This window comes from Bufo bufo, chromosome 6 (assembly GCF_905171765.1).
Source record: "Bufo bufo chromosome 6, aBufBuf1.1, whole genome shotgun sequence".
In the NCBI taxonomy this organism is placed as follows: Eukaryota; Metazoa; Chordata; class Amphibia; order Anura; family Bufonidae; genus Bufo; species Bufo bufo.
In genome coordinates, this window is record NC_053394.1 from 13,330,995 (window position 1) to 13,343,841 (window position 12,847).

The 12,847-nt window shown below is 45.9% G+C and overlaps 1 protein-coding gene across 1 annotated transcript; it reads right to left on the minus strand.

The window, feature by feature from the left end:
* Nucleotides 1-2,226: 2,226 nt before the first annotated feature.
* On the minus strand, nt 2,227-12,486 carry DUSP5 (dual specificity phosphatase 5). Its single transcript, XM_040436424.1, has 4 exons — nt 12,045-12,486; nt 7,905-8,041; nt 5,312-5,531; nt 2,227-3,936 (listed from the first exon to the last, which is right to left on the minus strand). The coding sequence occupies exons 1-4, from the start codon at nt 12,406-12,408 to the stop codon at nt 3,530-3,532; spliced, it is 1,128 nt and encodes a 375-aa protein (XP_040292358.1). The 5' UTR covers nt 12,409-12,486; the 3' UTR covers nt 2,227-3,529.
* Nucleotides 12,487-12,847: the final 361 nt, after the last annotated feature.

Sequence of the window (12,847 nt, forward strand, 5' to 3'; positions counted from 1 at the left end):
GAGGATAGAGAAGTCTGGAGGAGGATAGAGAAGTCTGGAGGAGGATAGAGAAGTCTGGAGGAGGATAGAGAAGTCTGGAGGAGGATAGAGAAGTCTAGAGGAGGATAGAGAAGTCTAGAGGAGGATAGAGAAGTCTAGAGGAGGATAGAGAAGTCTGGAGGAGGATAGAGAAGTCTGGAGGAGGATAGAGAAGTCTGGAGGAGGATAGAGAAGTCTAGAGGAGGATAGAGAAGTCTGGAGGAGGATAGAGAAGTCTAGAGGAGGGCAGGGGGGTCTGAAGAGGGGAAGAGGAGTCTGGAGCAGGATAGAGGAGTCTGGGGGAGGGCAGGGGGGTCTGGAGGAGGATAGAGGAGTCTGGAGCAGGATAGAGGAGTCTGGGGGAGGGCAGGGGGGTCTGAAGAGGGGCAGAGGAGTCTGGAGGAGGATAGAGGAATCTGGAGCAGGATAGAGGAGTCTGGAGGGGGACAGGGGGCTCCTGCAGCTGCTTCCTCCTCTTCCATATTCTAAATACTGTATATGCATACTTGCAGGAACAGCTATCTTACATGGCCAGCCTTCCAGCTGCCATGGCTGATAGAAAGCACCATTACTAAAGGTGACCTCTGCCTGTATAGGGGGGGCGAGCACCAGAGATTTTCCCCCTGCTTCCTCTATGTCTTGTTTGGGGGATATCTCCAGTTCTCCACAAGGGGGGGGGGGGGGGCGGGGACTTTTTGGAACCAGACTGCACACTGAGAATAGGACAAGGCACATGGGCCCAGTGAGACAGAGGGGTTGTCACCTGACCTTGTTTTTCACGATTTGGAAACACATCAGAGCGTGCGCTTGGGTCGTGCAGATTATCAAAGATGATTACAACTGAGGGCCCCTCTCCCACCCCCGACATATAGGATTTCCTGGCTTTGCAGTCAGACTAGACTGTAATGGAGGTGCATTCTCTGATGACCATGGTCCTTATACAACCCTTAAAGCAGGAATTTCTGCAGCCTCCCACCATACAAGAACGGGCTGGTGACCTCAGTTTGGTTCAGCAGAACCTCTTGGACGTCCGGGTGTTGAAGTCTTGCGGTCATTAGCCGCTCCAGACTGTTCCCCGCAGGCAGATGTCAGGGGAAACTAAACAGGTTGGAATTCGTCATGTGCAATCCTCTCCTGTGGTGGGAGATAAGTGGCTGTCACACTTGTCTGGCGACCACTTGTCTCCCCTGAAATAAACATGCGAGGGCTGAGTGTATACAGTATATGTATTAGGAGAGCAGTCACCAGCATATCCAATATGGTGTATTTCACATTGATGTCAGCTGCCCCATGCCCCTCGCTGCTGTCATACAATATATATCTAAACTATATACAATATAGCCTTTAAAGGGACAGTAATCCTGCAGTCTATGTCCTTTGCATTTGCTTTGCCTTTTCAGGTTTATTGTAGAACAGTCGTGTACAGTCTATTGCTCCTTATCAGCCATTCAAAGGGAGGTTGTGAGCAGTTTTGATCATGCTAAACTGCTGACGGCACTAACCTGGGAGAACATTGCGAAAATAACTTTTGAAGAGCTTTTTTGCTCATCAGGAGTAGTGTTAGTATGAAGTTTTATTTTGCCAGGTTCCGCTTCTGCAAGTGCCCAGGAGGCGGGGCTTCTACGTGAAGTGCTCTCTACTTTGAGCTGCGTCATAGCCCCTCCCCTCTGATCTCCTGGGTGGATGCCATGGCTGTCACTCAGAGGGGAGGGGCTGTGAAGCAGTTCACGGAAGTGAAGCTCCACCTCCTGGACAGTTGCAGAAGTTGAACCTGGCAGAATAAATCTCCATATTTATACCACTCCTGAAAATAAAAAGCTCAACAAAAGGTATGTTTGTTCTGCTCTCCCCATCCCCTAACTCATGCTGTCAGCAGTTTATTATGGTCAACACTGCTGACAGATTCTCTTAAGGGAACAGAGCAGCAGGCTGCCAGCGTAGTGAGTGTGGTCTATTGTTCCCTGTTATCATCCAGTTTACATCCAGACAATACAGCACTTGTACGAGGACGGGCCCTCATTTAGGGTCTGCTCCTCCGTTTCGTGTTTGCAGCTAATCTGCTGCGTGTCCAGTCATGAAGCTGCACAGACGACCTTTGAAGTTACAGGAGGTGAGACTAAGAGATGCGGGGTTCTTGTGGCCACAAATCCTTGTGTTTTTTTAAACTATTATTAGGAAATGAAATTTTTTTTTTAAAAATGCTCATTAAAATAAAAACAAACAAACACATTTATTGGCACAATGAAGGCTCACACCCCCATTATAGAACATACAGGAGAATTATTGCATTGTACCCTGTAATATTCATGAAAATGAGCAACAGCTTCATCATACAGTAGCATACCAGCCTCTCCAGCAGTCTAGGGGTTAAATAAACAATCCAGTGTTAACCCCCTCAGCACTGGCACAGACCATACAAGTCCTTCCTGCCAAACTAAGGCTCAGCCCCTTCAGGACAAGGAACTCCTCAGGACGTATATATTGCTTGGTTATTGCAACAAAATATAATAGTAATACATATAGTGCTTTATTCCAATAGTCGGTGCAGAGGCCGCAGCAGCAGCTCGACAGGACAGTGTAGGGACGCAGAAAACATGTCGCTTTCCTGGAGATTCCCATTAGGAACGTGAGGAGGATTGCAGGCAGTGGGACCAGTAGTGGAGGTTCACGCATCAAGGGTGGAGCTTGCAACTGGTTTTGAAACTACAAAGCCCAGCAAGCCATGAACGATCCAGACATTCGGAGCATGCTGCTTCCATCGTGTTGCAGACGCCTTCCCCGATAACACGGCTTTTAGTACATTTTCCAGTGTATTTGCGCTACTCTTCTGTGCATCAGTAAATGTGGACAGGTGTGAAATATAGGACTGCATTACCTATAATGTTTCCAGTCTAGGGTATTCTAGGCCAGGCTCCATGGTGTGACTGTCGTGCATGCAGTCGGCTCATTCTGCTCTCACCCTGTGCAAGATGCCTTTAATTTGTTGCATTAAGGACCTAAAGTACTACCACCCCCCCAATGGCCTGAGGAGAAGGCAAGGCCGGGAGGAGCACAAGCTTCCACCCACGATCCACATAACAACGCCTATGTGTGAACACCCCACATCTTTACGCTGCTGGCACTGGTATATGCCAGGCTGTTCTGCGGGGACGCAGCTGCCTACAAACCTCTTGCCTTGCTGGAAAGTCATTCACTACTAAAGCAGAATTTAGGAAGGGTTGGGGGTATATAGCAATAGAGAGGGGAAGGTATTCAATACCTTTACTCTAGTGGTGGGAGAGTCAAGAAATCACATGTAACCTTTACCTAAACACTTTGGGAGGACATCCTATATCAATATGGGACCTTCCTGAAGATGTAAACAGTAGTCAGAATGTGAAAGTCTTTAAAGCATTGGATGTAAGCTGAACGGACGCATCGGTTTCCACGGGACAATGTGATACAAGTCTGACGGATATATTGCACATTAAAAAAACGTTCATGGTTTGTCCACATTGTAGCAGATCCCGTATCAGCAGGATGAAGTAGCAGTGATGGGAGCGAGTTTTATCTGGTGCACAGGAGACCTGAGTGGGACAGGAGTCAAGACAGCAGTTGGAAAGGAAAAACAAGACCCTTCAAAATGCTGCCCAAGGTCCAGGTCTTCTGTGAAGAATGACACACTGTCCCTTTTACAAGACATGGAGACCGGAGGAGCGCTTGTTTTGGAAGAGAAGATCTCCGTCTCGTAGTGAAGAAGTTGACCCATGAAGCTGAAGTTGGGAGAGATAAGGCTGCGGCGTTGCTTGATGTACTCGAAAGCCTCCTCCAGGCGGAATCTCTTGGTCTTCATGAGGTAGGCCATGCATATGGTAGGCGACCTGGAGATTCCAGCCTCACAGTGGACCAGGACCTTCCCTCCTGACAGTCTTACAGTATCTGTACGAGAGAACACATAGTATATAAGTAACAAAAGGAACTGGCAACATGCACCAAAAAGCTAAGTCATGAAGGAAAAAAAAAAAAAACACTGGAGGTTTATCAGGCCGAAATTCAGTGTCACGTAAATTTTAGACTAAAGGAGTCATGGAGCATGTGGGTTTCATCCTACAGAAGTCGGCTGTCCTTAGGCTGATCCTAGTTCATAGACATGGATGAAACAGATGGTCACTGTCCATGGTGGAATCACTGAGATAATAAACTATACTTCCCGGACCTTCTCATGTGATGACCACTCATGGTCTAACTCAATGCGGATGTTTCAGTAGCCTGTACACAACAAACCTCATCCAAGCGATAGAGTGGCCAGTAGCCTGGACTGTCTTCCCCCCCCCCATCCCATAGACTCACTCATTTTAGATGCATGAATCAGGATTTGTTCAAAAGATGCACTTATTATGACATCAGGCCAAGGCCGGAGCTGCACCCAAGTTACGGTGGAGATCAGTCACCGTTTGGTGCATTCCATGGATAGAAGCTTTCCAGCAGAACTGAACAGTAAGGGCCATGATCAGCCTGGGAAACACATGTCTGACACATCTCATGGGCCAACCGCAGCTCCCCTGATTTATACTGTTTACATCATCCATGTGAGAGCGGTACAATAGATCCACCATCATAAATCACTATGGTACAGTCAGGGTCAGGGGAGCTGCAGCCACCACAGGGACTGTGTTTTTCCGGGTGATCATGGTCACGTGAATCAGCCATAAAATGTTAGAAATCACTTCTAAGAGGGGAAAAGATGTCGGAGCAGTCCTGGCCCGAGCATGAACTCTCAGGGCCCCCATAGAGCAGCACACCTGCATCAACAATGGCCGAGATGACCACTGATCACCCGACCATCAGTCACTTTTATGGCCCAGTAGAAAAACTATTGTTCTTCTAAGAGATATTGGCTACTGAAGACAAGTGGTCTATCTTTGGAGGAGAAGTTCCTGTAATTACAAAGCTGTAACACCCAGAGAATTCCTCAGAAGGGCAAATAAACGGCTCAAATGACTTTAATTAATGGGTGGGTTTGGGGCTGAGGGTCATAAAAATGTTCAGATCCCAGGAGCAGCTGTCGTTATGGGGCTGGTAGTAAAAACAGACAGACATTCTTCACCTCTTCCCGCCCTAACCCTGGACTGACCCCAATAGCACCTTGACCTTTATTGCAGCGCCATAAAATGCATCTGTCCTTCCTAACGGTCTGGTTAGTCCAGAGAGTCATTTTACCATAGGGCAATTACCTAGGGCGGCATTGTACATGACCAATAGGTTCTAGATGGTCCACCAGTCTTTATATGGGATGAATAGCATCGTATCTCACCTATAAAGTCTATGGCCTCCTGGAAATGGCTGCTGATGTCCGTATTGTGGTTGTCTTCCACTGGAATCCACTTATAATCGTACTGGTCCTTGATGTAATCAGAGCACTTTCTGGAGACGTTGAGTAAGGCAGTGATACGGAGGTTTGCCAGGAATTCACATTTGGAAGCATGGTAAGCACTGCCAAGATACAGGAATGGAAGGATCTCAACAGGACTGCCCTGGAAGACGATAGAAAAGAATCGTACTGTCACCGAATATTCATGATAAAGGCGATTGGGTTTTAGATGAAATGAGTAATATTCTCGCTCGCTATGATGAAACAAAGCAGTTCTAAATATGGAAGGCTGTTCTGTGACTGCACCCTAGAATTATAAGCCAATGAATCATACAGAGCCCACACAGACCTCCCGCCGTCAGGCCCACACAGACCTCCCGCCGTCAGGCCCACGTCACTTCCTGCCCACAGACCCCACAGCTTAGGTAAAGAGACAGTGACAGACATATTATTGCCTTTATACGGAATAGAAAGGTGGAGGCGATGAGAAGCTCGCCGCCATTAAGCAGAGGTGAACCAGCCCAAAGGATATCTGGCAATCTCTACCAATCGTTTGCCCCGTCATTGGGTCCTAAAGACTTATCCAAAGCTACCATCTGAACCAGAGTGCCAGATTTATGCCAGTCCTGGGGCCTCAGTACAAGGGAGGGGCAGCCTCCAGGTAATCCAACGCTCTTCATCTACGTCACTGCTCTCCAAATGGTGGCACTCCTGCACCATGGTGGGAGTTGTAGTTTTGCATCTGCTGGAGGGCCACAGGTCGGGAACCACTGATGTACACAGTAATGAACAGTATCTTTCCTCCTTTAGCAGATGCAAAACTACAACTCCCAGAATGCCCTGACTGTCTGCAGTTTCTCTTTAGCAGATGCAGAACTACAACTCCCAGAATGCCGACAGCCTGCCCCTCCCAAAACGAAGTTACCATCGTAATGACCAATCACTTTCCAAATAGCATCTCTCATTTCCATCAGATGCAAAAACTACAACTCCCACCATGCCCTGGGTAGCTCTGCATCTGCTAGAAGGCCAAACCAGTGATGCACATACAGGCGAAACACGAAAAATTAGAATATCGTGCAAAAGTTAATTTATTTCAGTAATGCAACTTAAATATTAGAATATCGTGAAAAGGTTGAATATTCTCGGCTCAAAGTGTCGCCCTCTAGTCGGCTAATTAATCCATACCCCCTGAGCAAAGGGGACCTGAGATTGTGACTTTGGGGTTTCATAAACTGTAAACCAAAATCATCCAAATTATAACAAAACAAAAAAAAGCTTGAAATATCTCGCTTTGCCTGTAATGAATCTCTCGTATGTCAGTTTCACCTTTTAAGTTGCATTACTGAAATAAATAAACTTTGCACGATATTAAATTTTCACCTGTAGTATCTTTCTATATAGAAATTTGCAATCATCTCCAAAACAATAAAAAAAAAAATGTATAAATAAATTCACAATTCACCAGACATTTAATCCTGTAACATTGTATAAAGAATCCAAACAACGGATCCCAAGAGCTGACAATCCACAGGATGTCATGAAACATTCAGCCGCCATCAATAATTCAGCAGTAATACAATCTACAGGATATAGAGTGTCCTGTCTATAGGGGCCGGAGATGAGTCACAGACGATATTCTGGCATCTCTTCTTTCCAGCGCATCTCCTTGTCTAATCCTGGAGCAGGAAGCCTCGAGGGCTCTTATTGATCTGCGGAAGCGCGGCCGAGCGCTACGCTGCATCCCCGGAGAGGCAACGCTTCCATCACACATTAACACATTCATCCCCGCCTCCTGGTAACAACCTGTCCCCATCTATACGTGCGCTGTAATTAATTTGGGTACATCAAGACCTCACTCGTTACAGTCTGCGATAGTAATTAGAGGCCTGGAAACAGTCAGCAATGGAGTATTAAACATGTGTCAGCAGATAAGAACCATTTGGCCCATCTAGTCTGCCCAATATACTGAGTACTATGGATAGCCCCCGGCCCTATCTTATATGAAGGATGGCCTTATGCCTATCCCATGCATGCACTGTATTTGCAGCTGCCACGTCTGCAGGAAGGCCATTTATTCCATGCATCCACTAGTGGCTGTTGCTGGAGTAGATTTCTCAGAACCGCAGTATGGATTGTTGCTGGTGCATAATTCATCAGATTGGGCATTTGTGTGTAAATTAAATGAAAATTAGAATTTTTTTAATAAATAAATCATGTTTGTTGGCTGCAGAAACTGCGCCACTCTTCTTTCATAGACTGCAATACCAGACATGACGGACGCGGAAGAGTGGCAGCCACGGTTTCCTAATCTCACATGGGCAGAATCAGGTTCATTAGTAAATGTACCGCCATATAGGGAAAAACCCACAACGACCGGCGGCTTTGGGTGAAATGTCATATCAGGGTTAAAGTTCCAGTGATTGAAGGGCGCTGCCCCTACACCCTTCTGCCAGTGGCTCAAGATTTGCAATTGTGCCAATTCCGGATAGCAGAGGACGCTGGCGCCCCTTCCCGATGCCCCCATCCTGCTCACCTCGTCGTAGGACGGCTTCTGGAAGGACGGCCGCTTCTCACACAGGAGATTTCTGTCGCTTTCATTTTCCTCTTGCGATAAGCTCTTCTGATCGACGCAGCATTCCGGATATTCAGTGTGAAACGACTCGTATCCTCCTACAAGACACAATTCACATCGTTCAGTTTTCATCATCGATACATTGTTTCCACCCAGGAATATATTATTAGAATTGCAACGTTTTGTAGTTGGGGACACTTATATAATGAATGATGTAACCTGCCGGCGGATTAGCGCAGAACAGAATGTGACGGCTATACGGAGATCTGCTGGGTGGTGGCGGCGAGATGGAAGGGGGTCATTTCCCGCGCCCGGGCAGGTTATTCCTGTCACACGACAGCGGCCATATGTCCTGCACTAATCCGGGCTCAGGGGATAAGTGGCTGCAGGGAGAGGATGCGATTAGCATTTACCTCCTGGACCTGGGGAGACAGGAAGGTGAAGCAGGACACAGGGAGGAGATCCCAGGGGGGGGGGGATGGGCGGCATTGTATTGACTGGGGTATCACCACTTCAATGGCCCTTTCACTTATTGTACTAGGGGTTAATTAGGACTGTTGTGTCCCTGGAGGGAGGATGTGCTGGAACTTGTAGTGACCCCACAGCATCTCCTATAGCCCGGGTGTATTCAATCACCCCAGCCGATTAGCCAAAGATTTCACAGACATTCTACTGCCACGATGGGCGATGCCACCAGCCTCATGTGACGGGTCCTGAATGGCAGAGGTCCTACGCCTATATAACCAGCCTGACCAAAGATGACCAAACACCTTACAGATTTTTTTAAAACAATTTTGGGGAAAATTCACTTTAAAATAATGTCATTCCTCCTCTAGTCACATCATAGACCAGAGCGAGCGGGGGAAGGGATTGGCCTCCTCCAGATAAGACCCCCGCCCAGCAGATTCCTGCCTTATCTGCCTCACATTTACATCACACTTCAGACATTTACATTCTGGAGGCGACAAACAGACCCCCCCGACCAGCAAATAACCCCCAGCACAGGGCAGAGGCCTCAGGGGTTAATTACTTTACTGCCCCATTAACAAGACGCAGGGGTCCCGGCCACCAGCCATGGGGGGCACAGGACAGGACGTGGCAGCTGTCTAATGGATGTGATGATCTCATTAACAGCAGACTCCTCTTCCTGACTACAAGTCGTCTATTCGGGGAGGTGGGGGCTGAGGAACTGGATTTCCTGTACTGGAAACCATCTATCCCCCCTCCCCCCATCAGATAATGACTACAATCCATTTACACCCAGAGAAGGGATGGTAAAAAGGGAACAGAGAACCCACAAGGGACCCGCACCCCAATACTGCTAATCGGGGGATACTGTAAGCGATAGGCAGGAGACCCCCGCGCCCAGACGGCTGACCGCTCCATGAGTAGTGGATGAACTGGAGACATTGTAGTCACACCTGTAATAGGACATTCATACAGCTGAAGACCATAAAGAGTGTGGATCCAGAAAAGGGGGCTGGGGGGGGGGGGGGGGGGGGGTCTCACTGTACTGTATAGGGGGCAGCCCAGGAAAGGGTTGTACATGGGGGGGGGGGGGGGGGTAATATACATGATCATCACAGCCTATAGATGGCCCATTGTGAGAAATGTATACACAGTACTGGGGCAGGTATAGAAGGATAATCACTATATATATACAGAGCGCCTGTATACACACACAGTAGTTATAAGGGATATATACATCATTTACAGTATCAAGGTATATACATAATTAGTGTTGAGCAAACTTGTGTTTTAAGTTCGGCGTCTAAAGTTCAGGTTATCGAAGAATCGCATTATGGATTCCGCTACCACGGACCATAACGGAATTTAGAGTCCATAATGCGATTCGATAACCCGAACTTTAGACGCCAAACTTAAAACACAAGTTCGCTCAACACTATACATAATAGGCATCTGTTTATATGGAGATATAAGGGCACATAATATACAGTATCGGGAGAGGTATATAGGGGATCTGTATACACACAGGTATAGTAGTATATAATATACAGTATAGGGGCTGTATACACAGAGGTATAAGAGTACATAACAGTATCAGAGCTGTATATACTGTACATAATATATAATATCAGGGCCAGTGTAGGGGGCTGTATACACAGACATAACTGTAGATAATATACAGTATAGGAGTCTGTATACACATAGGTGTATAGTAGTATATATAACACACAGTATAGGGGTCTGTATACACAGAGGTATAGTAGTATATAATATACAGTATAGGGGTCTGTATACACAGAGGTATAAGAGTACATAACAGTATCAGAGCTGTATATACTGTACATAATATATAATATCAGGGCTGTATACACCGACATAACTGTAGATAACACAGTATAGGGCTCTGTATACACATAGGTATAGTAGTATATATAATATACAGTATAGGGGCTGTACACACATAGGTATAGTAGTATATATAATATACAGTATAGGGGCTGTACACACATAGGTATAGTAGTATATATAATATACAGTATAGGGGCTGTACACACATAGGTGTATAGTAGTATATAATATACAGTATAGGGGTCTGTACACACATAGGTATAGTAGTATATATAATATACAGTATAGGGGCTGTACACACATAGGTGTATAGTAGTATATAATATACAGTATAGGGGTCTGTATACACATAGGTATAGTAGTATATAATATACAGTATAGGGGTCTGTATACACAGAGGTATAAGAGTACATAACAGTATCAGAGCTGTATATACTGTACATAATATATAATATCAGGGCCAGTGTAGGGGGCTGTATACACCGACATAACTGTAGATAATATACAGTATAGGGCTCTGTATACACATAGGTATATAGTAGTATATATAATATACAGTATAGGGGCTGTATACACATAGGTATAGTAGTATATATAATATACAGTATAGGGCTCTGTATACACATAGGTATAGTAGTATATATAATATACAGTATAGGGCTCTGTATACACATAGGTATAGTAGTATATATAATACAGTATAGGGGTCTGTACACACATAGGTATAGTAGTATATATAATACAGTATAGGAGTCTGTATACACATAGGTATAGTAGTATATATAATATACAGTATAGGGGGCTGTATACACATAGGTATAGTAGTATATATAATATACAGTATAGGGGTCTGTACACACATAGGTATATAGTAGTATATATAATATACAGTATAGGGGCTGTATACACATAGGTATAGTAGTATATATAATATACAGTATAGGGGTCTGTATACACATAGGTATAGTAGTATATATAATATAGTATAGGGGTCTGTATACACATAGGTATAGTAGTATATATAATATACAGTATAGGGGGCTGTATACACATAGGTATAGTAGTATATATAATATACAGTATAGGGGTCTGTACACACATAGGTATATAGTAGTATATATAATATACAGTATAGGGGGCTGTACACACATAGGTATAGTAGTATATATAATATACAGTATAGGGGGCTGTACACACATAGGTATAGTAGTATATATAATATACAGTATAGGGTCTGTACACACACATAGGTATAGTAGTATATATAATATACAGTATAGGGTCTGTACACACACATAGGTATAGTAGTATATATAATATACAGTATAGGGGTCTGTATACACATAGGTATATAGTAGTATATATAATATACAGTATAGGGGTCTGTATACACATAGGTATAGTAGTATATATAATATACAGTATAGGGGTCTGTATACACATAGGTATATAGTAGTATATATAATATACAGTATAGGGGTCTGTATACACATAGGTATAGTAGTATATATAATATACAGTATAGGGGTCTGTATACACATAGGTATAGTAGTATATATAATATACAGTATAGGGGTCTGTACACACATAGGTATATAGTAGTATATATAATATACAGTATAGGGGGCTGTACACACATAGGTATAGTAGTATATAATATACAGTATAGGGGCTGTATACACATAGGTATAGTAGTATATATAATATACAGTATAGGGGTCTGTATATACACACATAGCACATAACATCAGGGGCTGCACACGCAGACAGTGGGGCCCGGCTCACCCTTCAGGAAGCAGACCAGGGGCCCCCCGGGCAGGCTGGTCAGGGTGTTGATCACGATGTGCGCCGGGCTCTCCTTCTTCAGCTTCTGCCACCTCGGGCTCCGCTCGTCCAGCACCACCACCACGGATACGTGTCCTTCCTTCAGCCGGCACCGGGCCGCCTCCTCGGGCACCACGAAGTGCAGGGGCGCCGCTCCCCCCCGCGCCCGGCGCAGCAGCACAGAGTTCAGGTTGACATTGATGGAGCCGCGCACGCTGGAGGCGCTGAAGGGCAGGTAAGGGCGGCAGTCCAGCACCAGGCACCGGGAAAACTCCTTCCTGAGGAGCCGGTGCAGCCGCCGGCTTTCTATGGAGGTCACCTTCATGTCGGCGCAGAGATCACTGACGAGCAGTCGCTGATCCCGGCCCTTTAAATCACACTTCCGCCTCGGGGGTTCCCGAAGCCGCTGCTTATAAGTCATTGGCGCGCCCGGCCGTGACGTCAATGCCCATATTTGGAGAGTGACGCTCTCCCTCTCCATTCATGGTTAGCTCGGTGGCCCCGCCCCTCGCACTCAGTCACAGTCTTTCCCCAGCCCGCTAGATGGAGTGTGAGGCTGCGGAGGACGATGAGTGGACCAGCCCATCATCCCTGCGCCGCGGGGGGGAGAGTCACCCCCTCAGCATCCGCAATCATGTATTCCCCAAATCTACAGCTCGGAAGATCTGTGACCATCAGCTAATCACTCAGGAGGTCACCAGCATGGTGGCCATGACTGGACCCCCCAAGAACTTCTTCACAACCCCCCTCCTGGGGCTAGTCAA

Coding starts and splice junctions, on each gene's coding strand:
- DUSP5 (XM_040436424.1), bottom strand. CDS start 12,408: ATGAAGGTGACCTCCATAGAAAGCCGGCGGCTGCACCGGCTCCTCAGG. Junction 5,532..7,904: donor AGAAGCCGTCCTACGACGAG/GTGAGCAGGATG, acceptor ATCGTCTTCCAG/GGCAGTCCTGTTGAGATCCT. Junction 3,937..5,311: donor GGAGGCCATAGACTTTATAG/GTGAGATACGAT, acceptor TCTCTCGTACAG/ATACTGTAAGACTGTCAGGA.